Here is a 25,313-nt window from a genome sequence, read left to right as displayed (position 1 = left end):
CAGTTGCCCTTTGTCCATCCAATGTGACATCCACATCATTCCCACGTGTTTCAGATGCCTCCCCTCTTCCTTGTTTCTTCAATTCTGTGACTGTTTACTTTCTGAAGAGATTTTTTTCTGCCCTCTGTTCTCAGCCTCACTGCCCACTACTCTGTAGGAGAGGAATTGAGACTGTAATACTTTCACAAAAATGTGAACGACCAGAGTGAGCGTGTATTTTGAAGTGGCGGCACGTAGCAACAGCTACTGAATGACGACAGAAATGTTATCCCATCTGTAATGACCTCAGACTTGATATGGTTATCAGTGCCGGGCATCTCTGCTCGTCACTTTGACCCTATAGCTCAGCCTCATCAGCCGACCAATCCCTAAAACAACAGAAGGGGAGATAAAAACTGAACTGTGTAAACCGCAACAGCCCCTCTTCCTCCTAAGCACAAAAACCATTGGCCACCACTTCCCGTTGCAGAGATGGCAACAGGATTTCATCCAGGAAAGGATGAGTATTCGCTTAGCTAATCCTACTTCTGTGGTCTTGGTGGGATTAGCCCGACTCTGTGGCTAAAACCACTATGAGACTATCGTACAGAGCTAATATTAATGGAAGATGTACTGACAGGTTGGCTCACTAGTCATTTGGATTGTAAGTTAATTGGAATCGTATGCACAACCAGCAATGTTTTTCTAATATATGTGTCGTAAAGCAAGATCTGGTGTTCTCTACTGGGTAATTTGTTGCATTATAAACCACAAATTAGGTTGCGTGTACAATGTACAGTACCTTGTTAAATCCCATCAAACATAACAGCCCAGATCATGTCATCTCAGTCTGGCACTCCTCAGAGACGCCAACAGCCTAGTCTATCAGGTCTGGACCGGGTTCAAAATCCTCAAGCAAAGCTAAATTTGTGTAACAAGATCTAGACCTTGAGACGCATGCCTGCCACAACAAATTGGCCTCATGTGGAGAAGGAGAAACGAGAGGAGGTAGGGGGAGGCTGAAAAGTGAACGAAGACACAAGCTAGCACAAGGAGGTAGGCTTACAAGCCTCCATGGCCTGGAGGGACCCTGCCCCCTGATGCTAAGCATTTGGCTTGGGCCCAAATTGTGAAGACAAACATCATGTCTTCTTCAATTAGACACACGTCTCTCTGGGTGGTTACACATAATGCTCGACCTAGCAGGAGGCCTACAAGGTGCTAACTCATATCTGGATAATTATTTGTGTCTTTTGCAAACATCAATTGGCCTGTCATTGTCTTAAGTCTGGTAGCTTTTACATTGCGATGTTAAATTGAAGTGGTGGTTGTGAAACCAAACTCCTGATTTATGTTTATAATTGATACTTCAGTTTTGTTTTGTGTATTTAAGCTTGGAAGACTGTTTCCATATCCTTGTAAAAATGGCATTTTGTCTGCTGTCCAAATGATGGGTTGTCACTCTATAACGTTTATTATTCCCAGACTGTAAAATAAATATTTACATAAAAAAAACTTCCACATGCCGAAATAATTACGGCAGTCACATCAATGATCTATTTGCACTGTATTTTATTTATTTTTTTTGTAAGTGGAACTTTTCTTGTTTAAGAATTTTGTGGAAATATTGGAAATGACTCAATGTCTGTCAGCAATATGTGGCAAGAACCTTGTCCGAAAATCAATCTTCTGTCATGCATATATTCAGAAAAAAAATCTTTATTGATATTGCAAGATTATCAGGCATGGAATAATATTTGATCTGGAATCCATTTGGAGAAAAGTCAGTATAGGATGAATCACTTTATAGTCTATAATGTAACTTGACGCATTTCTGCAATACAAAATATTATTTTAAGCGCTCAAAATGAAGGAATATGTTAATGCACACTTCTACATTCTCAGTCTCTCCTGATCATGTGCAAGAAGATGTTATTGACTGTATACTTCTCTCCACAGAACAAAGGGTTACAGTGACAAAGTATCATTTTTGGAGCAGCCCCAGACAATGACATGCCTCTGCAAGATGAAGTGCAGACAGTACATACCTGTACTTTTACTGTGACAATGTATCATGAGCAAAAACATCACCATGAATCCTCAATTTTAACCTTCTCATAATTCAAGTTCTTAGGCCTGTCAAGTCAAAAGGGGCTAAATGGTCTCTTCGCAAGAGACAACAAGTCGGTTAAAGTGTAAGTACAGTGTAATGACAAGTCCATCCATCATGTTATTACAACTGCAAACCCCCTTTTAAAACAATAGCTGTAACTGAATTTCTCATTTCATTTTAATTATAGATACATACAATCTCATTCATATGAATCCAAGTTTGTAGCGATTCCATTTCATTGCACTGGACATTTTAGTGAAATGCAACGAAAATACATGCAATATGTTCTCTTATAACTTAATAAATTAGCAAGGATATATTAAAAGTAGTGCAATTAAGTTCGAAAGATTTTCCCTAAAATTACAGAGAAAAGTGCAGTCCCCTCAAGCAAAAACTGAGAGGCACCTCCCTGTCCAACAAAAACACCACCAAAGATTGATTGGTTGCCAATGTGCTATTTTCCTCCTTCGATGATATACTCAACGTCTAACACATTGCCTCTTGCAGCTACTACCTGTGGCCGGTAGTTTTACAGGTGAATTATTACCCTGACAGTGCCACTTGCCTGGCTCATCTTCTTCTACAGCTGTGTTGTCTGTCAGTTTTATTCTTTCTTCTCATTCCCCATTATGTGGTGACTCTTGCTGGAAAGGTACGCCCTACACTTCCAGTAAAGGACCATGAAGGGGTGTTGGGCTGCCATGGGCCATGACACTCCTCTAAACAAGGTTTTGAAAAAGTTTAACATTTTAGGTGACAAAAATCAGAGAACATTGATTGAGTTAAACTGGCATGTTTGGGTTTTTGTGGCCTTATTTGTGATACTTAAGGACAAGCCTTAACAAAACGGGCACACTGTATCATATGTCCGTATTTATTGCATATACCCCAAAATGCATGTCATTGATGAAATCATACACACTCACACACACCCACGTGCATACAAGGTCTTTCCAGCTTTGTTCTCTATTTGGATGAAACTTGAGCCAAGGTTTTATGTTTTTTTTTTATGTACATAGATTTGACACATTTAAATCATTTTTTACATCCACTTGCAGCTCAACCTACTATCGCATTAACGATGACCTGTATAAGAATCTATTTGATAGAATTATGCGAATGATCGCATGCCCTAATTTAATAATGCTGAATTAAGGAAGGAATTTAAGATAATGGTAACCTTGGAGAGCGTACGCTTTTGCAAGTCTCTGACTCAGTGCCCAGTGTGCAATAAAGACAAAAGTAAAATGCACAGCACTGGGATAAGCTCTCAGAGCCTCCATACACTCCTCTTCACTCTAATTGACAAGTGTAATTTGATGGCACTGGTAACAGAGTTAGAAAGCAATTAGCGTCATGGCCCATCGGCACAAAAAGTGCAGCGAGCCCACCTGTGGGTCACTTTTTAATTTGGTTAAGTGCTTAGTGCTTAGCACAAGACTCTGCCTTTGATATACTCAGTAGATGGTAAATCCTGTTAGCGCTAACTCCACAAACTATCCCACTGACTGATATCCATCTAATCCACTGGTTAGAGGCTCACCAAGCCCCACAACAAATTATTACGGTGTCATCTGTCCGTTGAACAAAAAAAACAACAACACACTCAACGGTGTTAAAGAAACGAGACGGAAAAACAGATGAACGAGAGGGCAAGGAGCTGCAGGGAAGAGGCAATGAAGGGGGAGGGTGTTTAATTAAAGCAACTGATCCATGCTGTTTGCTGAAGGACTAATTGTCTTTCCCCCGATGAGGCTGTTTCCTCCAAATTACGCTGCATACGGTAAATCCTTGTTGGCTGCTAAGACAACTGCACAAACTGAAATCAGGAAAGGAATGAAAATAAGTATTGTGACAGAAGTAGGGCCACAGAAGAACTTCACCTTTGCTCAAGATTGACTTGCTTGGTCTATTGTGGCTTGCTTTGTTCTAATTAGGCCATTCTTGTTGATCTTGTCAAACACCATAATGTCCCCTTTTCCCCCTGGGCAGCGTGTTTAACATGTCGGTTCTTGACCCAATGTGACCTTTGACCTCTCATTAAGTTACCTTTCCTGCCCACACTCCTCCATCAGACAAATTATTAGTTTGCTACCTTTAACTGTAACTCAGCATGGTTTTAACCAGGCATGGGACTGAATTATACTCTGGTACAATGACATTGGCAAAAAAAGAGTATACTTTCACACGGTCAGAGCTCTAAAATGATTATTTTAAAATATTTGGGTCAGGTCAAGAACATACTTTTTCTATTCAACACAATCTATATTTTTATCCAATACAACTTTAATTATATAGCTTATTTCAAAACAGCTGAAGCTGTATAGGATTTTATTTTTGTGTACTTTAAGTAAAAAGGGCCATTTACAAAACAAACAATGTCAGGTCAAATTCTTTCATGTACAAACAACGATACAATTCACTCCTTTTTTAAACAAAACAATTCACTAACGTAATCAAATAATCAATATACTTGCAGATGACTGACCTTTGGTTCTTTGATTAGCTTATTCACATATCACCATACCTCACTGATATGACTTTTGAAATTAAAATACCAATCATGGTTCAATCCAGACAAATAGACTCCATTGTGTGTTTTCTTGTCAGGAGATTGATCCTGTATCACGACTTGTTTGCTCACATGCGAATCCAGGCAATTGACAAGTTACAGCTTTTGATTGGTGGACAGTCTTTTTGTAAAACCGCTCAGAATTCTGGGAAAAAAAAACTTCAACCGCACAAACAAAGCCAAACATGGGCCCCTGCTTGAGCAAACAAAAGTGGAAAGCCACAGACCAACTGACAGCTCCCACTAAACAGGACAATAGGATAGCGTCAACTGGACATGTGTTAGTCTGCTGAAAGAAAAAGGCTGCATGTTTGCTCTTTGAATTCAGGCTACAATAACGCCGCTAATCACAATCGTAAAACAAAACAACTTTCTTTTACTTATGTCTCGCTCTGACTACAACAACTACAATGTGCATGTTGATTTTTATTGCTCGTGTTTACTGCAACATTTTACATGAGGTTGTATACTGGAGAATAAAATGCATATTGAGGTAAAAGCTCCCATGTCTTTTGTATTTATTGCTCTTATAGGTTAAGATAATATCACAAATAAATCAACTTTTAAGGCTCTATTTAAGCAACTTAAAATGTATGGCCTACATAAATAGATGTGTTTTTTTTATATCAATAATGGACCCTTTTAAAATTCAGACTAAGGGCGCACTTAAACTGGGATGGTTCTATTGTGTTGTGCTTTGGCCTCACCTGTCCCCCACTCACCAATACTCACACTCTTAAAACTGTTGGGTCAAAAATGACCCAGTTTGGGTTAAATGCTTTGCACAAAACCCCAAAAATTGGATTGCAAAATGAGCCAACTTTGCACTACTTTTGCTTAACTTGGCTTCAATTCAGCATGGAGTTGGAGTAGTAGACAGACGGTGGACAAATATTCTTTGAAGGGAAAATTGCACAAGACATGGTAGCTGAACACCAGCAGTGGTGAGCAACCTTTGCCGCAGACAGCTCAAAAAGCTGCACAAGGGGGGTGGGGTGGAATCTTCCAACAGTATAGTCCAATACGCCATATGCTACTGGAAAGGTGGGGCATGTCTGGTTTACTGTATTTCTACCATTTATGGCCACTTTCCAAACAGACATTCACATTGACCCAAACATTTGTGACTATTTTGTCTGACCTTTTTATTCATCATAGGCAGTGAAAGAGTTAAGTAACGTGTCTGTGAGTTTCTATGTTATTGTGGCTGGATGAGTGAACACCAAGTAAACTTAAATCGTCTTCAGGATAGAGCATTTTCCAAGAGTAAATACCGTATATGTGAGGATACTTTACACGGATTGATGTCATTTCCATTACACAGTGAATATTTCATTTCACACCAAATTACAAACTCCATTTCACTCGGAAAATTTCTTCTCGGGCCATTAACACATACTGTATGTAGTGTGAATAATGGATGTATGTTATACAGTTAGACTACAAGTCTTGGACTCTTATTTATTTTTAAATGGGACTTGATGAAACAGATGTGATGGGGCTTTGTTGGAAAGTTATCAGGTTAGGAAAGGTGGGCAGTGGCCAAGCGCATGACAAGGGAAATGATACAAACACTTTACGGGAGGGTCTTACAAATATGACCAATAAGATAAAGACAATGTAACCTTGTATTACCAACCAATTATTTGTTCCAGACAACAAACATAGTACTACTTGACCTATTGTTAATGCTTTTTACATTAACGTGAGAGTGTGCAATGACTGACAATTGCTCTAATTATCCAGTTAAGTTTGTTATCAAGACTGGAGCAAAACAACAATGTAGAGCGTTTCTCTTGTATGCAAACAATGGTGTCTTTTGTCTTGGTGAGGAGGTGTGTTGGTCTGGATTGGTCAGCCTAGTGTTGTAATTGCTGGCTGGAATGTGAGACGGGTCCAAGGATGTGCTCCGACTACTGGGTGTCATTGTCCATGTGAACTCTGATGCCACAGCTCTGGAGTCACAGATCATAATTTGGATGATGAGCATTTATTAGGCAATTTAATTGTAAACTCATTGCCAAACATGTGATGTGTGGAGACAGAATGTGATTCTCAAGGCTTGTGAGCAGGTGACATCCATTTGGTATTTAGTTCTTTGGCAATATCTTGTTTTGCAAAATTATCATGCGTACAAGACTTTGCTCATTTATTTATGCATTTTTGTTAATAATTTAGTGACCCTCATGAGGCTAAGCAATTCAGAAGATGAATAAATGAGTCAATGAATGTACAATGTTTTATCCCGCTAACTAACCACTTTAATAAACATGACATCGCTATAAAGTTCATCATAACACCATTTTATGAAACAGTATTTGATATTTGGACACAATCACTACTAAAGTCTTAGTACATCTTCAAACATGCGTACTTTGTAGGAATCTGTCAACATATATACACAAAACACACACACTCACACAGGATCCCTAGTTGTGTGAGAGAAGTTTGGAGTCTCATTGTTCTGCCAGGAAATGCTCTCACTATACAAACTGTAGGTTTGTATACTCTAGATTTAACCAATGGCGTCACAGTATTCAACCATACAACATCCGTTTGCTTTACATTGAAGCCGCTACCAACACTTTACTGTCCCAGCAGGAACATTTGCCACATAACTATTTCTTCAACCGGCTAGTTTTACAATTGACAGCTCATGTCATCACCACTAAATGCATTGGTTGAATTATGCAAAATTATCTGCATTGCCACTTGAATATTGGGAAGGTTTATTTTTAATTTTTTCTTAAAGATATTTAAGTAAATAATTTTATTGCATTTTGAGTTTCTTTCAATACACAATGCACATTTACCATCACAGTTTCTTAACCAGACAAATTATTGAATAAAAAATGGACTTACACAAATAGAGAGGTCTCTGGAGATCCTGCTTATCCAACTGGTGTAAAATCATCATGGAAAGTTACAATCTTACTTGGGTTGATGAACTCGTTTTCAACCTGAAATTTTTGTAAAAGAAAAAGATATTTAAGTAAACCATTTTATTGCAATTTGAGGTTTTTTCAAGACACAATGCACATATTCCATCAGTTTCTTAACCAGGCACATTATTGACTAAGAAATTGACTTACACAAATAGTGAGGTCTCATGAGATCCTGCTCATTCAACATGTGTAAAATTATAGTGGAAAATTACAATCTTTTTTAGTTCATTGAGCTCCTTTTCAACCTGAAATGTTTGTAAACCGAGGTAATATTTCCAATTGAAATAAATGGCAAGCCGATTAATTCATTCCAGCCCCTAAACAAAGTTATACTGTCTTTTTTATTATTTTAGACTTTGATTTATGTTGCTTTTGTTCATTGTCAGGTTTTCCTTGTGTTCCTCTGCTTCAACGTCTGTCTCATCAAATAACTGTTGCCACCTGTCCTTGTTAGCCCCACCCCCTTGTCACCTGTCCTTGTTAGCCCCACCCCCTTGTGTCCTCCAATCAGCTCCCTCAGCCACTTGTGTCTTGTCCAGGTATGTCAATCTTATATCATCAATTTGCATTGAATTTCTGTCTATTTGGTTCCCCCTGTGATCACTGAAATATTCATAGTCCTTAATGCATTGCCTTGCCTTCTTCCCACATCTAACCAAAATAAACTTTTTGTTTGAACTACATTAAGAACTCTCCTTTTTGAAGCCCTTTATTTTGAACATTTTGCAGTCCTTTTTATCCATTGTCTGAGTCTTTTGTTTGCCTTTTTGATTCATTTGAATTAAATATTTTTGATTGAACCACAGCCCCACTGCTGTGCTTCCCTGCATTTAACTGTCTCGTGAAGAAAATATATATAGTGCAAAATAAAAATGGTTGAAAACAACTATTATAAAAAAATACTTGAAAAAACGTATAAATGTTAAATGTGGTAAATTGTGATGTCACCATCCACTTTAAGTGATGTTCTCATGATACTGTCTGAAACTGTTTAATGTTAAATTCAAAATGTAAGCAGAGCTGAATTGAGTTGGGAAGAATGCAATGATCAGTTAACAGTGCTAGCCTCTGATAAGCGGCACATACTTGATTTCTGAGTGAAGTTGACAATGGGGATGGGGGTGTCGTTGAGTGTGTTGTTGAATTCTCTCCCTACCACTTTGTATTTCATTAAGACTAACTCAACACTTGAGAGATGTCTTCAATTATGCTCAGAGTGTAATTAAATGTTTTCCAAACTAGTTAATTAAAATCATCTTTGTAAATTGAGTCTGTTTGTAATGCACAATGTGGCGCTTGGTGTTTTACCCACGGGAAGATTTAAAAGGGCCACACTCACACTCGCAATCAGATGACATTTCATCAGCATAGCCGAACAATTGAGACGACATCGTTAACAGAGATAGATAAAGGACGGCAGGAGTGAAGCAGACAAAGTTCTTTATAATGCTAATTACAGTGGCAGCACATTTGCAGGTCAGATGTCTTTGAATAAGATAATTCCATAACCCTGCTATTCCGTCGTGGTTGTTACTCTTTATGCCACTGGACCAAATATGACATTAGTTGTAATTACTTAAATCACTACTTTAGATTAAAGGCGATTAGGCAAAGATAAGAGTGAGGATTCTGAGAAGGGACAAAATCTATCTACTCACGTTTCATCGGGGCAAAGGTTTAAGTCATAAAACTATAAAATCTATAACAGCGTAAGTCTCAAATGTCATTACAAGAACTGCAATTAGAAATGGCTAACATTTTTACAGTTGCAAAATATTATGGGGGGGTTAATTCAACCTAAATGTTAAGGCCTCTCTGTTATTAAGTCAACAGTAACTGCATAATATACTAAACATTTTAGGTTGTGACCATGAGAAACTGTGCTCTGATTGGGAAAATCAACTTTTATTCACGCTTTTGTGCATGACTGGGTCCGGTCCTAACCCTGTACACTCCCAGCATAATAAATGCAATAATTATGCGCTTGTGAAATAACTGTAAATCATTTAATGACCCTACAAGGCGAGAGTTATTTTTAAAAGGGGATTCATCAATATTCTCTAGGGGTACACAGAGAAAGGTCAGAAAATCTCTCATTAGGCTACGGGCATGCGCACGTGCATTTCAGAATGAACATTTACGTCAGCACGAAAGATATAGTAAATATATTTTTTTTAAATAACAGTAGGTGGGAACGCTTTGCAATATGGTATTGTAGCAAACCTGCATTTTTTTTGTTGTGTGGATTGCTGGATGAATTTTAAAGGATTGGACTCTCTGTGAGACCGTTACGGTGTCTCTAATTTGTGATTGGATGATAAAAAGGGTGGAGCCGAGGGGAGGAGGAGGAGCATTTGTAGGAACAATAGTGGATAGTTATTTAAATCATTAATCTACCTCAAGCTATAACTGGCATTGCAGAAAAGTGAAGTTGACTAGTTAGTTCAACCACTAATCGAAACTGTACATTGAATATTTGTCAGGGCGCTTGCATTGGCTTTTGTCAGTATGAAGTGCAGTCCTGTATATCTATGGTATTGTGGTGCCCAAAAGTGTTATTTTCTTGTTAAACTCTGAACTTTATGTGTACTGTATGTAGCCTATGAGCTATTAAAGAATCTGAATTTGAGTATGCCAAATTCGTGATTATAAATTCTGTGTTACTGCATCAAACACTTTCCTCTCCCCTTTTCTATTTACAAAACTATTCCAGCTGGTTACACCCTGCAACTACAGTGGAAGTTAAATCAATTTCTATTTCCCCTATTACAACTGAGTAATAATTTTATTGGATTTGCCACATATAGGAGACAACCACTCAATGTGTTTGTTATAACATCAACACATACGTAAATATGAAGCACATAGAGTCACACGTGGGTAAACATAGCAAACAACACACACACACACGAATGCTTTCTTGGTAGCAAAGTCTAAGTCATGTGAAAGCACGTAGGACCAGAGGTGATAAACCTTGGAAATCTATCCAACAGTTCATAAATAATTACGTTCCATACACATAAACTTACACATCACAGTAAAACCAATGCATATTGTTTATTTGAATATAATTATGTCTAATTTGCACATTATTGACTTCTTTGATTATTCAACGTGTGACTGGACTGGGCAACTCACATTTGTCATCAACCAAATAAATGAGCAACCTAATATATGTTTTGGCTGCTGGGAAAGGGGGGAGAAATGTGCAACATTAAACTGTGGCCTTTTCTGTTCGCGCTATCCTTTGTTGCACCCTCGGCAGCCTCACTTCGCCTCGAACTAATGGATCAGGGTCATTATGACATGACTGTGCCCACATTCTGTTGCCCGGGTGAAAATTAATATTGCAGCTTTGTTGTTCTCACTCCACTGCTGATGGAATTGTCCAGGCAGGGAGCAACGATTTGTGCAGGCAGAAATGCAAGTTGTGTCTTCCTTGAGATATACACAACCTGTGTAGTCTTTTCAAAGTTGTGTGACGTTCGATCTTTTATTTACGTTGGTATTATCAGCTCACAGCTTGTCTTTGGAACTGATACTAATGGGCTCGTGTTGAGGCTTGAATACAAAAGTGATGGAATGCAAAGAAGTTGATTAGATAGCTGTCTGTGTGCACACACACACACACGCTACCAGTCATACAGCAAACAACTCGGTGACCTATGGTCTCTCCACTCACTCACGCCTATCATCCAACACTGTGGAGGAGTGCAGGGCTCAAACTCACATTACAGTGACAGTCTCCACAGTTATTGTTACTTTTAGATTGCCTGCAAACATTATTCACTCCTAACGGCAAAAAACGATATATTTCATCATTTACATTGTTGCAGCCTAGGATTCGACAAGTTTCAAAGATTGAAAACTTTATTGTGTTTTACTTGTGTTACTATTTTTAAAGGGGAGTTATGTGAATGTTATGAACTCCTATTTCCACACCAGTGCAGAACTGAGCTAATGTAGTGATGCTGTCTGGTGGAAATAGTAGAATTATTAGTATTTATTTATTTATTTATTTATTTATTTACCCATTTATTTATTTTAGTACCGAATACTAAAATTTATAGTATTTTAGACAATTTATGTCACATAACACGGCAAATATTTGAAAATAGCACATTAGAAAATAGGGAGATGTGTTTTTTAAAACAAACTTCCTTTTAGTTTGTGTTTTGAGGTTATTGGCTTTTAAAAAACAAATTTAGACGTTTTAATATTTACCAGGTTTCCTTTCTAGAGTAAGTGATAAATGGAAGTGGAAACACTGACAGAATACATTAATGAGGCCATGGGAGGGGAAGAAATGCGATGGTGCTTAAGTAGTATTCTCCCATTTAATGTGGTTGCTATGGTTTCCGAAGGACTTGAATATCACAAATGGCAAAAAGAAAAAATACAAGACACTGTGCATAATATTACAGTCGATTCTTTTTTCTTTAACATTGTATGAATTTGGTGGTTTGATACCATCCCTCTCCTTTCCATGCACATCTCCGCTCGCCCGGTATCATCAATAACTTCAGCCACACAAAAGCAGCTAATTTAGGTCCGCCACTTTCTTCTGTCATGACTAATGAGCTCTCCCTTCGTTTGTGTATTAGTCTCGCTCCGCTGTGGTCGTACCCCAGGGAACGGGCCACTGCTGCGCAGGTAAGCCCAAACAGATGACAGGGCAACCGAGTGGAACTAGAAACAATAGGTTTCTATCGGAGATTGTGTTCTAATGCGAAACTCCGAGTGCCGTATTGACGAGCAAACGCACAAACACCAGTTACGTCTGCACCCGTTGTTGACTGACCTCAGCGGTGACCTGCAACTCAAAAGCAATGTGCAAGACCTTACATATTACATATAGTCATTATGAAAAAGAGAAGAGAGAAAATCAAGAGGATAAAAACTGAAAGTGTTAGAACATGACAAAAAAAATGAGAACACAGGTGTGTGTTTTTTTTGGTTTGTTTTGTTCAACGTGACCAATATTACACTGCTGATGATACATAACCTCCTTTGAAAAGATATGCAGTATAGCAAATGATGCATTAAAATTGAACTAGTATTGATCATGAACTTACTTGGTATTGTGCATTGTGTATATGTTTACTGGATGAATGGAATACATCTTTTTCTCTTCTATTGTGCATGATGTGCCTACAACATTCATTCATTGTACATCCAAAGTGACAATTATTTGCATTATTTTTTAAATCTTAAAGCCAAGTAGTATTATTTGATCTAATCTCTGAAGGGATATCTAAACATATACCAACTTCTTCTTCGTGACGTATCATGAGGTTGCTAACTGAAATGAAAGGCAACAAAACACAAGCTAAAATATAAGCGGCTACAATAGTGAGAATTTGACAAATAACGCTACTGTTCCTGTGAAGAAATAACAATTTGAAAGCATTATGTCAGTTGTTCCCCTCTCTTGCAGCATTCTTACTGAATTCACCTTGTGCTCGCTGTTTATTGCATTTTTGCCATTATGGCGCACACAATGGGGAACTCGTGCAAACGGCACTAAATTCCACATGAATGCAACGCCTTTTGCTCCTGTTGCTGCGTGAGAATAAGCATTCTGGAGGAGGAACTTTATCGCAAATGCACACTGTTCATTGAGTACTTTAACCTTCACAGGTTGGGCAGCTTCTCCGAAATAAATTTCTCATCGGAATAGTCCAAGGTTTTGTTCTTAGCTATTCTCACGTTTGTGTCTTTATCCTGTTGGAAGACCCGCGACCAACACGTTTCACTTTGGAATGCCTTGGTACTCTCTGGATTTCTTTGCACCCAGCACAGGTTCAAGACACACTGTGTCCGAAGCAGACCACGGACACAACAAAGCCCTCCTCCACATTTCACAGAAGGGGCAGTGTTCTTTTCATTCTACGTGAGGAATGGGAACAATTATTGGTAGCCTTTTGTTGAATTAAGAAAACAAAAAGCAATTGTCACAGGAATATTATCCCTGCAGGATTGTGAGTAGGTATTTAAACAAATTCCAGTTTCATCAGTCTTAAGATAGTTTAGTGATCATTGTAATGTTTTTCTTTCATTGACAACTTTTTCCACGTGTGTATGATGATGACTTTATGTCAAAAGACACAGTGGTGAGAAGGTGACCAGGATCACATACTGTACAGAAGTCGCATGGCTGTGTTGTACACAAGTCAAGTCAAAGTAGGAGACCTCTGAACTGAGATAAAGTGCAATGAAAGTGAGCAGGTTATATGACCGCTCTGCAAGACGACGAGCCAGTACTTAGATAGTCATTTTATGGCCATGGGGCATGATATCAGTTTGGATGGAACACTGGGTTCACGTTCATGCACAACAACATCTTCACTGTCCGATAATCCCAAAACTGATCATATATTACTAGGTATGGCTATTGCATTGAGGAAATACAAACATTGGTATGTAAATATTTTTATTATATCGTTTTTTATTGTGATAATTATGTGAGGAAATTTGAAGAGGGCATTTCAGTCCCTGTTATGCCCAAAAGGTGGCGGTGTTGAGTTTTATACTGGTCCACAAGCGTGCGCGGCGGCGTGCTGTTGAATTTACAGTTTTTGCTTTTTCAATCATTTTCTTCAACATGAAGAACATAAGTTAGGCATCTGTCTGTTTAAAGACGTCATCAGTGCCGACTTTGTAAAATATATGCATGAATATATACACATTGCAATAGTTTATAAGTTACTAATGGACAAACAATAAATTAACTGAGTTGCCTTCTATTTGAAAAGAAAGTTTTTAAATGTGATCCATAGTTTCAGAAATAAGACTAAGAAATGGCAATGGATCAATGGCATGCATGTTACTCTACCTTCCACCGAAACAACTGTCATTCATGCAAACAAGAGTAGAGAAAAGAGTTGGGACATTGTGCTTCCCAGCTGAGTGTCAGCTGACGGCCTTTGACAGTTGACACGGGAGGAGGGGGAAAAAAGTTTTGTTTCTGTAGTCGACTAATATGCTAATTAGCCATTGGAGTGTGCGACCCCATTGGCTCGTCGTCCGAGACAATTTCCCACTTGCAGCCTGACGTCATGTGAGCTCCAAAGCTCTTAAACTCAACTGCTGTGTGATGCGTGCTTCAAAAAATCGCTCCCGTGTCCAGCCTTCACTCGCTCGAAGCTCGCTTGCAGCCGGCTGCTTCGGGTCGCGATGTCTCCGTGAGAAAAGGCGCGTGAAAAGTTGTTAAATGTTTGAAATACAACGCGCGCGCCGAGAAGGGACTCCGCTCCTCGTGTGCGCGACACCCGGCGGGTGTGTGTGCGCGACAGCCTGCGCTGAGCGACGGCCAAAGTAGTCCCAGCCAGGACGCATAGAAACTCTTCTTCTTGACGCTTTCGACAAACTCCCTCAAAGTGGCTCACGTTCTCGCTAACCAGCCCGGCGCGACGGCTGCTCTTCAGCCCGTCTGGAGGACTGTGAGCAGCAGCAGCAGCAAGAGGATGGCATCAGAGCTGGCAATGAGCAACTCCGACCTGCCCACCAGTCCCCTGGCCATGGAATATGTTAATGACTTCGATCTGATGAAGTTTGAAGTGAAAAAGGAGCCGGTCGAGCCCGATCGCACCATCAGCCAGTGCAGCCGCCTCATCGCCGGGGGATCCTTGTCTTCCACGCCGATGAGCACGCCCTGTAGCTCTGTGCCCCCCTCCCCGAGCTTCTCGGCGCCCAGTCCGGGCTCGGGGAGCGAGCAGAAGACACACATAGAGGACTTCTACTGGATGTCCGGTTACCAACAGCAACTCAATCCAGAGGCGCTGGGCTTCAGCCCCGAGGACGCGGTCGAGGCGCTCATCAACAGCAGCCACCAGCTCCAGTCGTTCGATGGCTACGCCAGAGGCCAGCAGTTCGCAGGCGCAGCCGGCCCGGGAGGCGCCATGGCCGGGGAGGAGATGGGCTCAGCCGCGGCGGTAGTTTCGGCGGTCATCGCTGCGGCCGCCGCACAGAACGGGGCTCAGCACCACCACCACCATCACCACCACAACCACAACGGGTCCGGGGGAGGAGGAGGGGGCGGCGGAGGTGGCGGTCACCACCACCACCACCAGGCGCCGGGCGTCCAGTCCAACGGCGTCTCCGGGACAAATCACCACCCGCACATGCGCCTGGACGACCGCTTCTCAGACGACCAGCTGGTCACCATGTCCGTGCGGGAGCTCAACCGGCAGCTGCGGGGGGTCAGCAAGGAAGAAGTGATCCGGCTCAAGCAGAAGAGGAGGACCCTCAAGAACCGAGGCTACGCGCAATCGTGTCGCTTCAAGCGCGTCCAGCAGCGGCACGTCCTGGAGGGCGAGAAGACGCAACTGGTGCAGCAGGTGGAGCACCTCAAGCAGGAGATCTCCAGGCTGGTCCGGGAGAGGGACGCGTACAAAGAAAAGTATGAGAAGCTCATCGGCAACGGCTTCAGAGAAAGTGGCTCGAGCAGCGACAACAACCCTTCATCTCCGGAGTTTTTCATGTGAGTTTCCATATATTCGCGCAAAAAAAATAAAAATAGAGTTACTCAGCCCCGCTTTAAAAGTTTCTGTTTGAACTTTTTTTTCCCCTTTTCCCCATTTTGGCGGAAATGCCCGATAAGAACAATTTTGTCTTTTTTTTCCCCACCCTTACACATTTTAAACAGGTTTATACAGGGAGCGATGTGCTTGAGTTCACATAACTCTCATCTTTTCTATTATAAATGACCCATTTGTCACAAGTTCTCAACCCTCATTAGATCATGCAATGTCTGATTTGGATCCAACTTGGTTCAGCGAGTGCACGCGTGCACTTAACTTGCCCTTTGACGTTTCTTTCTTTCTTTTTTTTGTAAGTTTGACAACAGTGTGCAGATACTTGTTAAAGTGCATTCATGTATTTGTTTTGTTTTATTTGCCAAACTTGGAGGATTGCCAGCCATTTCATGCATTTGCTTCTTAAGAGACTTTATGTTTTCATTTGTTCAGGGTTATTGAACTATTCTGCATGCTGGACATGTATGTTATCTCCTTTTTAAATGCTGTTTTATTTCTCTGTGCTATGTCTTTTTTTGTAATTGTTATTATTTGATGAGATGACTACAGCATGGCATTTTTCATTTACGTCTCCTCACTTTTTTGGGACAGCTATACAAAAAAGTGACGGGACTTCCCCCACCTGTGTACAGTGCGATGGCGTTTCAGCTGTGTTGAAGTGCACCACCACCCAACGTCTTTAGGGTGCAATGAATATGACGGAAGTGGATCAGCGGGGATCCTGCATGGGGGGGGTGGGGGGGTGGGGGGGGTGAAGGAAAGCATTTTTTAAAAAATGTTATTTAAATATTATTCCTCTGCATTTGACAAAAGATGAAAGTGTAATATAATTACAAAGTTTTATTATTTTAAGTTGAATAGACAAACAAAGGTGCCACCGTTTAAACCTGATACAGCTCATAGACTAAAACATTCAGACTTGGTTTAAAGTGACTGGCTCGGGTCAAGTGGCTGCGGTGGGTAGGAGTGTACGGTATATTTGGAGCAAGAACTCCCTTTGCCACTATTTTCAAAAAGCGAAATTGTTCAGAATTTGAGCTTGTAATGCTTTTAGAGGAGTTTTTGTGAAAGAAGTATTGTGAGTGCAGTGCACCAGACACTCTGGCCTGTCATCACGATGTAGGGAGTTAAGAACAACTATTTTCCATCGTTACTTGGCCCATTTAGATATTTGTGACATGCAATACTTTCAAGAAAGTTAATTTAACAGACTCAATTTTTGCTAAGCAATAATTCTTAGAATTGATCATGTTTGGACAATGTTAGATGGTCAGGGATTGATACCCTGCATGTATAAAAAAAAAAGAAGAGGGAGCTCCTTATGAAAATATGTGAATTAATCTTACATCATACATACATCTAAATATATATATATTTTGCTGTGCAAAATGATTTCACTCACTAACCATATGTGATGTTCATATGTGCTCGTTTTGTCATTTCATACAATTAAATGATACGCAATAAATGTATAATTGCCTTCAATACGTTTCTCACTTTCTTTTTAAACTGGCTCTCAGAATTTTCATTGTGATCTGAACAAACAAACAAAACAGCACAAAAAGACTATTATTTTCTCCATGCATTGTTTACGTGACCACCAAATAATTTGATTTTAGCAGCTTGTATTCACCCCTAAATTATGAAGCAAAAAAAGGAATGGGAACACAGTGCATGTTGAAATGATTAGAAGCAGATACGTCCTGCATGTAAACATTTCAACACATGCTACAGAACCACATACCGCATTGATTGATTCACGCAGTGGCCTCCATTGTTGTCCATTTATACAGTTGGCAGTTTGATTCAGATGTTTCCTATTCTCCTGAAAAACACTTTCTATCAGTGTAAGTGAATTTGGAATTAGATTCACAACAATGGAATTGGTCCATGAATCAAAACATGACTAAGAAAATAAACTCAGTTGCATATAAGTGTATTTTATATGTTTGGATTTTTTTTTTTCTTCTTCTTTCAATTGCATGTTCCCGTCAATGAGTGTGTTTGTGTGTATCTCTAAGCAAGCATGTATGTGAGGACGTATTATTTTTTTAGACAAACGTGATATGTGCATGGAGCTTATTCACACTCATGTCATGTTGCGTGCTGCTTGATCTGTTGTCAGATTATTTAGACAATATGTGTGTGCTGACGCTGTTATTTGTGAATCTTTCAATTCCACCCCACTTCATCCTGTTTGTCAGAGGGCCTGAATGTTGGCTCGGAGCAGAGTCCGAGTGCAGGGGGGTGGGGTGGGGTGGGGGGGTTGCAGGCAGGGGATGGTCATGTCATGTGAGAGAGTGCTGCAAATGGGCCAATAACGGTGGGCAGAAGAAACACAGCTCTATAATTTGCTCATTTTTGAGAGATTTGTCTTAGACTTAAAAAAATGAAGTATAAAAGTGACTCAACTTTTTTTCCTGGCAAGAATTTCTTTTTAAACTTCTGCAAGTTGTGGGTCAAAGAAAGTATAATGGCCATGATTTTTTCCATTGCTTCAGGACAATTAGGATAAACTGACAGACAGTGAGCCTTGAACATAATTGTGCAAACTTTGTGACCACTTTGCATCCTACATTAAAGACACCATTCCAAAGCTGCAAATGAGGCACCCACATTTTATCATCAAATCACATCACTCATGGTAATGTGCAACACTTTGGGTCATTTTTGCCAACCAACGCATGCATGTCCGCTTTTATTCCGGTAATTTCCTCTGAGGTGTATGCTGTTTTGCGCAGCCGACAGAGGGGAGAGACTGAGACAATAGTTGGGCTTGTGCTGAATTAAATGGTTTTGCTGATGATTAATAGTCGTGTGGCCCACTAGCTCCTGCGATGTAGAGATGATAAATCGAGAGCGGAGCTCCGTGCAGCTGTGCCGCTGTCGGGTTTTTGCATGCGTGCACATGCTAGGCAAGTCACGGCCAAGCCGCTCTCCTTCTTCCTCACTGAATCTAATTACATCTATTTGATCAGAGACACAGGGCTGCTATTTTCATATTTCGTTAAAGCAATGATTATATTTCGAATGGATTGATACTTGCTTGCTTTTGTTCCCATTCGGAGAGCATATTTGCAAATGCAAAAGGAATCTTTCAAATAGTTGGGCTTTCTTTCATTTATTTTACAGCTAGGTTTTAGGTTGTTTTTTTTGTGGGATGTAAAAAATCACATTTGGGTTTCTGGTTAAGATGTCCTCTTCCAACTTTTTTCGTTTTGATTGTTTCCTCATTGGCACACATTGAGCTAAACTAACAACATGCTTGCATATTTTTGGAACTGAAAACACACTCACAAACAAACATTCTTTCTGTTATTCCTCATGTCACGGTGGCATTTCACTGTTTGGAGAATGATATTGTTTACAAACGCATTGTGCATGCTCATACAGAGATATTGTGGTTTGGAGTCAACACCAGGGCAAAGTGTGGATGTAAAGTCTTTAAAAGCCTCACAAGAAACTTGAGTAGCAGAAACTAATCTATTGTCTTGTTGCTCATGTGAGTCAATGTTTTTTTTTTGTTAAATGTGCATGAACATGCATGTACACTATAGGTGTGAACACGTGAGCATTTGTCGACTCATGTATGAGTGCTTGTACGGTATCTCCTTGTCATCTTCAAGAGCCGAGGATGAGTAGAGGTCAAAAGGGACAGCGCACAAGGCTGCTTTCAAAGTCATTAGAGTAATCTCTACCCCAGGGGAGCCCACATTCATTTCCTCTGCCCAGAACCCACAGAATGGGATGGACGAGTACATCCGACATACAACACAACTTGGTCAGTTTGAAATGATTTGCTTTTTTTCAAACCCATTTCCTGTTATGCCTTAGACAAATTCTGTGAAGTAAAAATGACATCTTTACATATGCAGTGGACGTGAAAAGTCTACACACCCTTGTTCAAATGCCAGCATTTTGTGATATGAGAAAATAAACAAAGATTTATCATTTATACCTTTCCTACTATTAATGTGACTTATGAAATGTACAACTCAATAAAAAAAAAAGATATTTTTGAGAACAGGTTTAACAAATAAGTGACTGAGAAAATTGTTACACAAGTTGGCACACCCACTTAGAACGAGGACTGTGGGTGTTTTTAAAACTCACCAATTATATTCAAACTCATAAATGGGAGTCAACATATACCTACAACTATTTAGAATGCGTCAGACAAACCCCAAATAAAATCAAGATGTTCGAGTAAGTACCAAATATATCGTTCAGCATGATGACAAAAAGGTTTAGCTTTGGATTCATCAGGCCATAACGGGTCTGACCAAATGAGATAATACAAGAGTGTTTTTAGAAAATGTAACATCCGTCTTGTCACCCTACAGCCATAGACCGTATAAAGACAAAAGATTGTTGTCACATAACCTAAATGGCCAGCGATCGCCAGAAATATCTGCAGCTCCTACAATGTTGCTGTTGGTTTCTTGGCAAATTCCCTGACCAGTTTTCTTCTCATCTTTTCATCAATTTGAGAGAACTCTCTTGTTTTTGGGAATGTTTTCAAAGTGTCTCAAATGGCTTTCACATCTAAGGATGGTATTTGCAGATTTTCAGCAGATGAGGAAGATAATGAAAATCCGGTCCCCTGTCATTCTATATGACTGAGATAGTGTGGAAACACTAAACTCCGTCAGAATTAAACTGACATCGGGGAGCCATTAAGGTGCTTATTCAATCCGAGAATGCTTTTGCTATTTCTATAAATCCCTCCTCCTTTTTTTTTTTGAACGAGGGAAGTGACTGTGTTCTTCAAATAGACATTAAGCGGATACGCGGGTGTCATTAGAGAGTTGTCCTTGAAAGACTGGCTGCAGGTTATGTTGGTAATGAGGTGCTCGGGACCTGTGCTGTGGTAATTTTATATGTCTGTAAATGGACCCAGACCAAGAGACGGTGACTTTTAAATAAATGCAACATCATCTCTCAGCAACCCCTTTGCACAAAATGGTGATTTGTTAAAAGTGTGGAAAAAAAAAAATCTGACACAATCCATATTGGTTGCATGACGAATATTTATTTTTTTCTAAACCCAAAACAAAATTGAAATAATGAATCAGAATTTTCCTGTTTGGAGTAGTCTCTCTTCCTCACCAGGCCTGTTTGGTCTCCCAGCACAGGATTTCGCGCTCTAAGCTAACATTTCCACATAACATTTATTGAGCCGCTGAGTACCTGCTGCACACACCTGCTCTACTACTTGAAAACAAAAGTGTCTCTCATGAAGTGTCAACGGCAAAGGTCAGAAATGCCAAGCATCACACTTCATTCCTCTGCGTGATGAATACAGTCCCTTTTTTGAACAATTAATAGAGTAATTGAATGAGCTGAGCAGGTAAAAAGTATTTAGTCAGCCCTGTGCAGCGACACACCGCTCGCTTAGATATTTCGTCTCTGGTGGTTACAGTGTTTTGATGCATGAGGCTCTTGCCTGTAAAGTCTATTTGCATGCAAATTTTTACATTTCCCTCTACATCAAACACTTACTGTGATCCATGTACTGTATTCAACCAGACAGACAAGGCGAGAGAGAATCTTGCTCAGAGTGGAACTATTTGTTTCTTTGTGATTGTGCGACGCGTTTATTTGTGTGTGTTTGACAGGCAGGCAGAGAATGACACATGCTGGAGGAAACTGAGGAATGAGAGCAAATGGCACAGTGTGTATTTACCTTGATAGTCATTTATCCTCTCCTGTGTTTTTTTCCAATCTTATCTGCCTCTCTAGGTCATCCAGAAAATTCCTCCATCTGTGATTTCAAGCCCCATTCCTCCGCGCCCTTGGTTCCCTGAGGTAAAGAAAAAATAATAATAAAATAAAAAAGAGAAAACCATCTTTTTTGTTCTTTTTGTGTAACACAAACAGTCTTTAAAAAGTCAACATAAGTGTCTGACAATTTTAGATAGCTTTGCCATGCTTGGTATTGCTAAACTCTTGCATGTAATACATTGTTGCTGGAGTATTTTTTCCTAATGCCCACAGTGTCTCTTCCTATTTTAATTCCTTCCATGCTCATAGTGTCTTAAAATCAGTGTATTAAGAATTTTGGATTTAATACAAACTTCAATGCACTCTGGGTAGACAACACATTTTGTAGATGCACAACATTTTTAGGAACCAAAATATTTTTGATGCTAGAATATGATAATTGATTGTGTATCATCATTACTATTTATGTTCATGTTTTTCTTTTCATAATTTGGTTAGAAATATTTGAATTCACTTTGAAATTCTTCATTCTTGTGCAAAATGGTGAAAAACAGTTCACTTACAGTGAATGCAATTTTGCACGAATGCACTTGGTGATGCTGGTTGGTCAATTCTCATTTTTAGACTTTTGTAGCATGTTTGGTTCAGTTTGTATGTGCACACTTGTCAAGCACACACTCAGATGACAATGCTCGCACACTCAAAGCCAGTTCATAAGAGACTACCTGTAGTATTTGGGAGTGGAAAGGACAGAGTGGCTTACACACAATCCTGAGCTCCACCCCAATAAGTCTTGTGGGATCATATTGGGTGCGCTGCATGTGCCATGAGTTGCCAACCTTTCCTCTCCTCTTCTTCCAAAAAAGTAACTAGTAACAAGTTCAACAACCTTATCTGGTGTTAGTAGATACATTTGGAGACTCCTTGCCAGCTGGAGTGGAAGCTGGAGGTATTCATCCCTGCGAACACAATCGTGCTTGTGCAAAGCTGTCGCTGAATTACACTTGTCAATTTAGAGTGTGGGTCTATGTATTTCTGTGGCACATGTGGGGGACACGTCCTCAAACTCCAACAACCCCTTTACCACATCCACAACTTGATAGAACAATCATGGATTTGCTGTTTGGCAAACTCATACACAATGAAGTACCAACATGGCTTTTACGTAACATTCTCACATCAAAATAAATTAATAGGATTGCTTAAAATCAAACCTTCAGGATGTGTCTGATCATATCATTCGAAGGATGGAAGAAGCTTTGCATTTAAATGTTGATACTGGCTTTACAATTTGGTGTTATAGTTTTTATGTGTTGGGTTATTTACTTGATTGTGTCTAAGTGGACCATGTGGTGTATGATTAGAAGCTGGCCTTTCTCCAGATCTACTTTACTTCAAAATGTAGATAGGACAAAAGCCATCAGGAGAGACAAGGGCGAATCTTGTATAGATGAAATGTTTTAAGTGATGCCCCCCCCCTTCCACACGTCACCACTGTGAGTTAGGTGCCCTCTGCTCACGGCTGAGAAGTGGCGGGGATAAACAATGCCAAAGGAACGGATGTTAAACAAATTAAAGTGGAAAACTATGAGGATGTCTATCTCAGGCGGCCTCGTAAATCTCTGCTCCCTGGCAGTATCGACGCTCTCTGCCGATGCGGCGAAGCGAAGAGAGGCCGCGTATGGTGTGGTCTGTTCTCAGTGGTAACCATACAAGAGGTGTGTCTTTACTTAATGCAAATCCCAATATATGAGGAGAGGGGAGAGCCTTTGAACAGTCTGTCCACGTAGCTCCAGGGGGACAAGCTGAGTGATGGAGATGGAGAGCCAGGTCTTGGTGTCCTTGCCTGCGGAAAGTGTGTCTGACTCAGGCTAGGACTCCGTAGATGTCACCAAAATCACTGTAACTCGTCTTAAACCAAACAGGATTGTGAGTGAGTTCGATTTTGAGATGATAACCTTAAATAACCCCACCAACTGTCCAGTATGTGATATGAAAGAAGATACAGGAGACAAAGAAATGCTAGAGTTCAGAGTCCCAGGGGAGCTAAGGACCCAGGAAATGCTGACACAGATAAAACACCAGGTGTGCGTGTGTGTATATATATACGTATATAAGTGTATCAGTGTGTGAAAAAAAAAAGTGAGATGAATGTGTGCAAATATAGATTCCAGCCGGCTGGTGTGTGATCACATAAGCATTCTGTAAAGGGCTAACTCAAGCCGAGCTGACGTCAACAAAATAACTGCAGGGGTCCGATTGCTGCTTCACCTCACATCATCTGTGTTGCACTTCAACACGCTCAAAAAGCCATCTGACATCAACTAGGAATTACAGCATTTAGATGCTCCATTTTCTGTGCGCAAATAGTTAATCAGATCATATAGTAAAGTACAAACTCTAACTTGAACGTTTCTGTTTCCAACCGCACCACCGGCACACTCGAATGAATGAATGAATAAATATATAATATAATATAATATTATATATATATATATATATATATATATATATATATATATATATATATATATATATATATATATATATATATATATATATATATATATATATATATATATATAACTGCCCACTTCACTTTATATCCTGTGCAAGTGGAGATCTACGTAAACATGTTTGGCGCATGCCGCTTTTCTCCACGGATTTCAGTGCCTAAATGTGCCTATCTACGATAATACCAAAAGAAAGAAAACTCCACCCATGCACACAATTGGAATGCACTTTAGGCTAGACTTGAGCTGGGCACAAAAAACATTGATAGTTTCCTTTCCTTCTTTAGAACGAACATATCCTTACAAGATAAGCTCACCAACCAAAATTTGTTTGCTGCCATTTTCACTTTCTCGCAAACTCATTTATTGAAGCTGACCAGCCAATTAGACCTCTGCTGCCAAATAAACAGGACCAATCGGCTGGAAAAGCATACCACTCAGTCAACTAATCGATGAGCACTGGCCGACCCCTGGCTTGCCTGTGTTTCACTCAAATTGACCTGGCTGCAAAAAGGTTGGTTCTTACCTGTCACATTTGCACAAAATGAACCTATTTCCCTTTCCTATCAATTGTGTCCTTACGCCAATGTTTTGCCCATCTTAACAGTTGGTTCACGTCAGTCACATGCTCAGAGCTGCATATAGTTACAGACAGACTCCTGTATCACAGTAAGGTCTATTTCTGGGTCCCAGGATGTTGCTCTCCGCAATGGAGGGCAGGTGACATCGATCCAGATTGACCTCTCATGTGGAGGGGAAAATTAATGAGACAGACGAAGGTGCAGAGGCCCGAGAGAGACAGAAAGGGCATAGGCAGAAATACATAAACAACCTTCTGGATGATTACTCCGCGACTGGGTGTGATCCGTCCTTACCCCATTCCACCTCCTTCTCAGGTGGAAGGGAGAAACCGGACACTTCTAAGGAGGA

General features: G+C 40.1%; 1 protein-coding gene and 2 long non-coding RNA genes across 3 annotated transcripts in view; 1 reads left to right on the top strand and 2 right to left on the bottom strand.

The window, feature by feature from the left end:
* Positions 1-4,324: 4,324 nt before the first annotated feature.
* On the bottom strand, positions 4,325-8,042 carry LOC147059352 (uncharacterized). The gene is made up of 3 exons (XR_015065737.1): positions 7,757-8,042; positions 7,527-7,624; positions 4,325-6,619 (listed from the first exon to the last, which is right to left on the bottom strand). It is a non-coding gene; the product is annotated as an uncharacterized LOC147059352 (long non-coding RNA).
* Positions 8,043-14,630: 6,588 nt separating this feature from the next.
* mafa (MAF bZIP transcription factor a) overlaps positions 14,631-25,313 on the top strand; it is a 47,059-nt gene continuing 36,376 nt past the window's right edge. The window contains exons 1-2 of the mRNA XM_085908258.1: positions 14,631-16,091; positions 21,889-21,954. Coding sequence (XP_085764384.1) covers positions 15,076-16,091; positions 21,889-21,916 — 1,044 coding nt within the window. The 5' untranslated portion in view covers positions 14,631-15,075 and the 3' untranslated portion in view covers positions 21,917-21,954. The remainder of the gene's footprint in view (positions 16,092-21,888; positions 21,955-25,313) is intronic.
* The window catches only part of LOC147059350 (uncharacterized), a 106,498-nt gene continuing 103,013 nt past the window's right edge, over positions 21,829-25,313 (bottom strand). The window contains exon 3 of the long non-coding RNA XR_015065727.1: positions 21,829-21,949. This is a non-coding gene — a long non-coding RNA (uncharacterized LOC147059350). The remainder of the gene's footprint in view (positions 21,950-25,313) is intronic.

The sequence above is a fragment of the Syngnathus leptorhynchus genome, chromosome 3 (genome assembly GCF_054491065.1).
Source record: "Syngnathus leptorhynchus isolate UIUO chromosome 3, UIUO_Slep, whole genome shotgun sequence".
Lineage (NCBI taxonomy): Eukaryota > Metazoa > Chordata > Actinopteri > Syngnathiformes > Syngnathidae > Syngnathus > Syngnathus leptorhynchus.
This window is presented reverse-complemented; position numbering and strand designations above follow the sequence as displayed.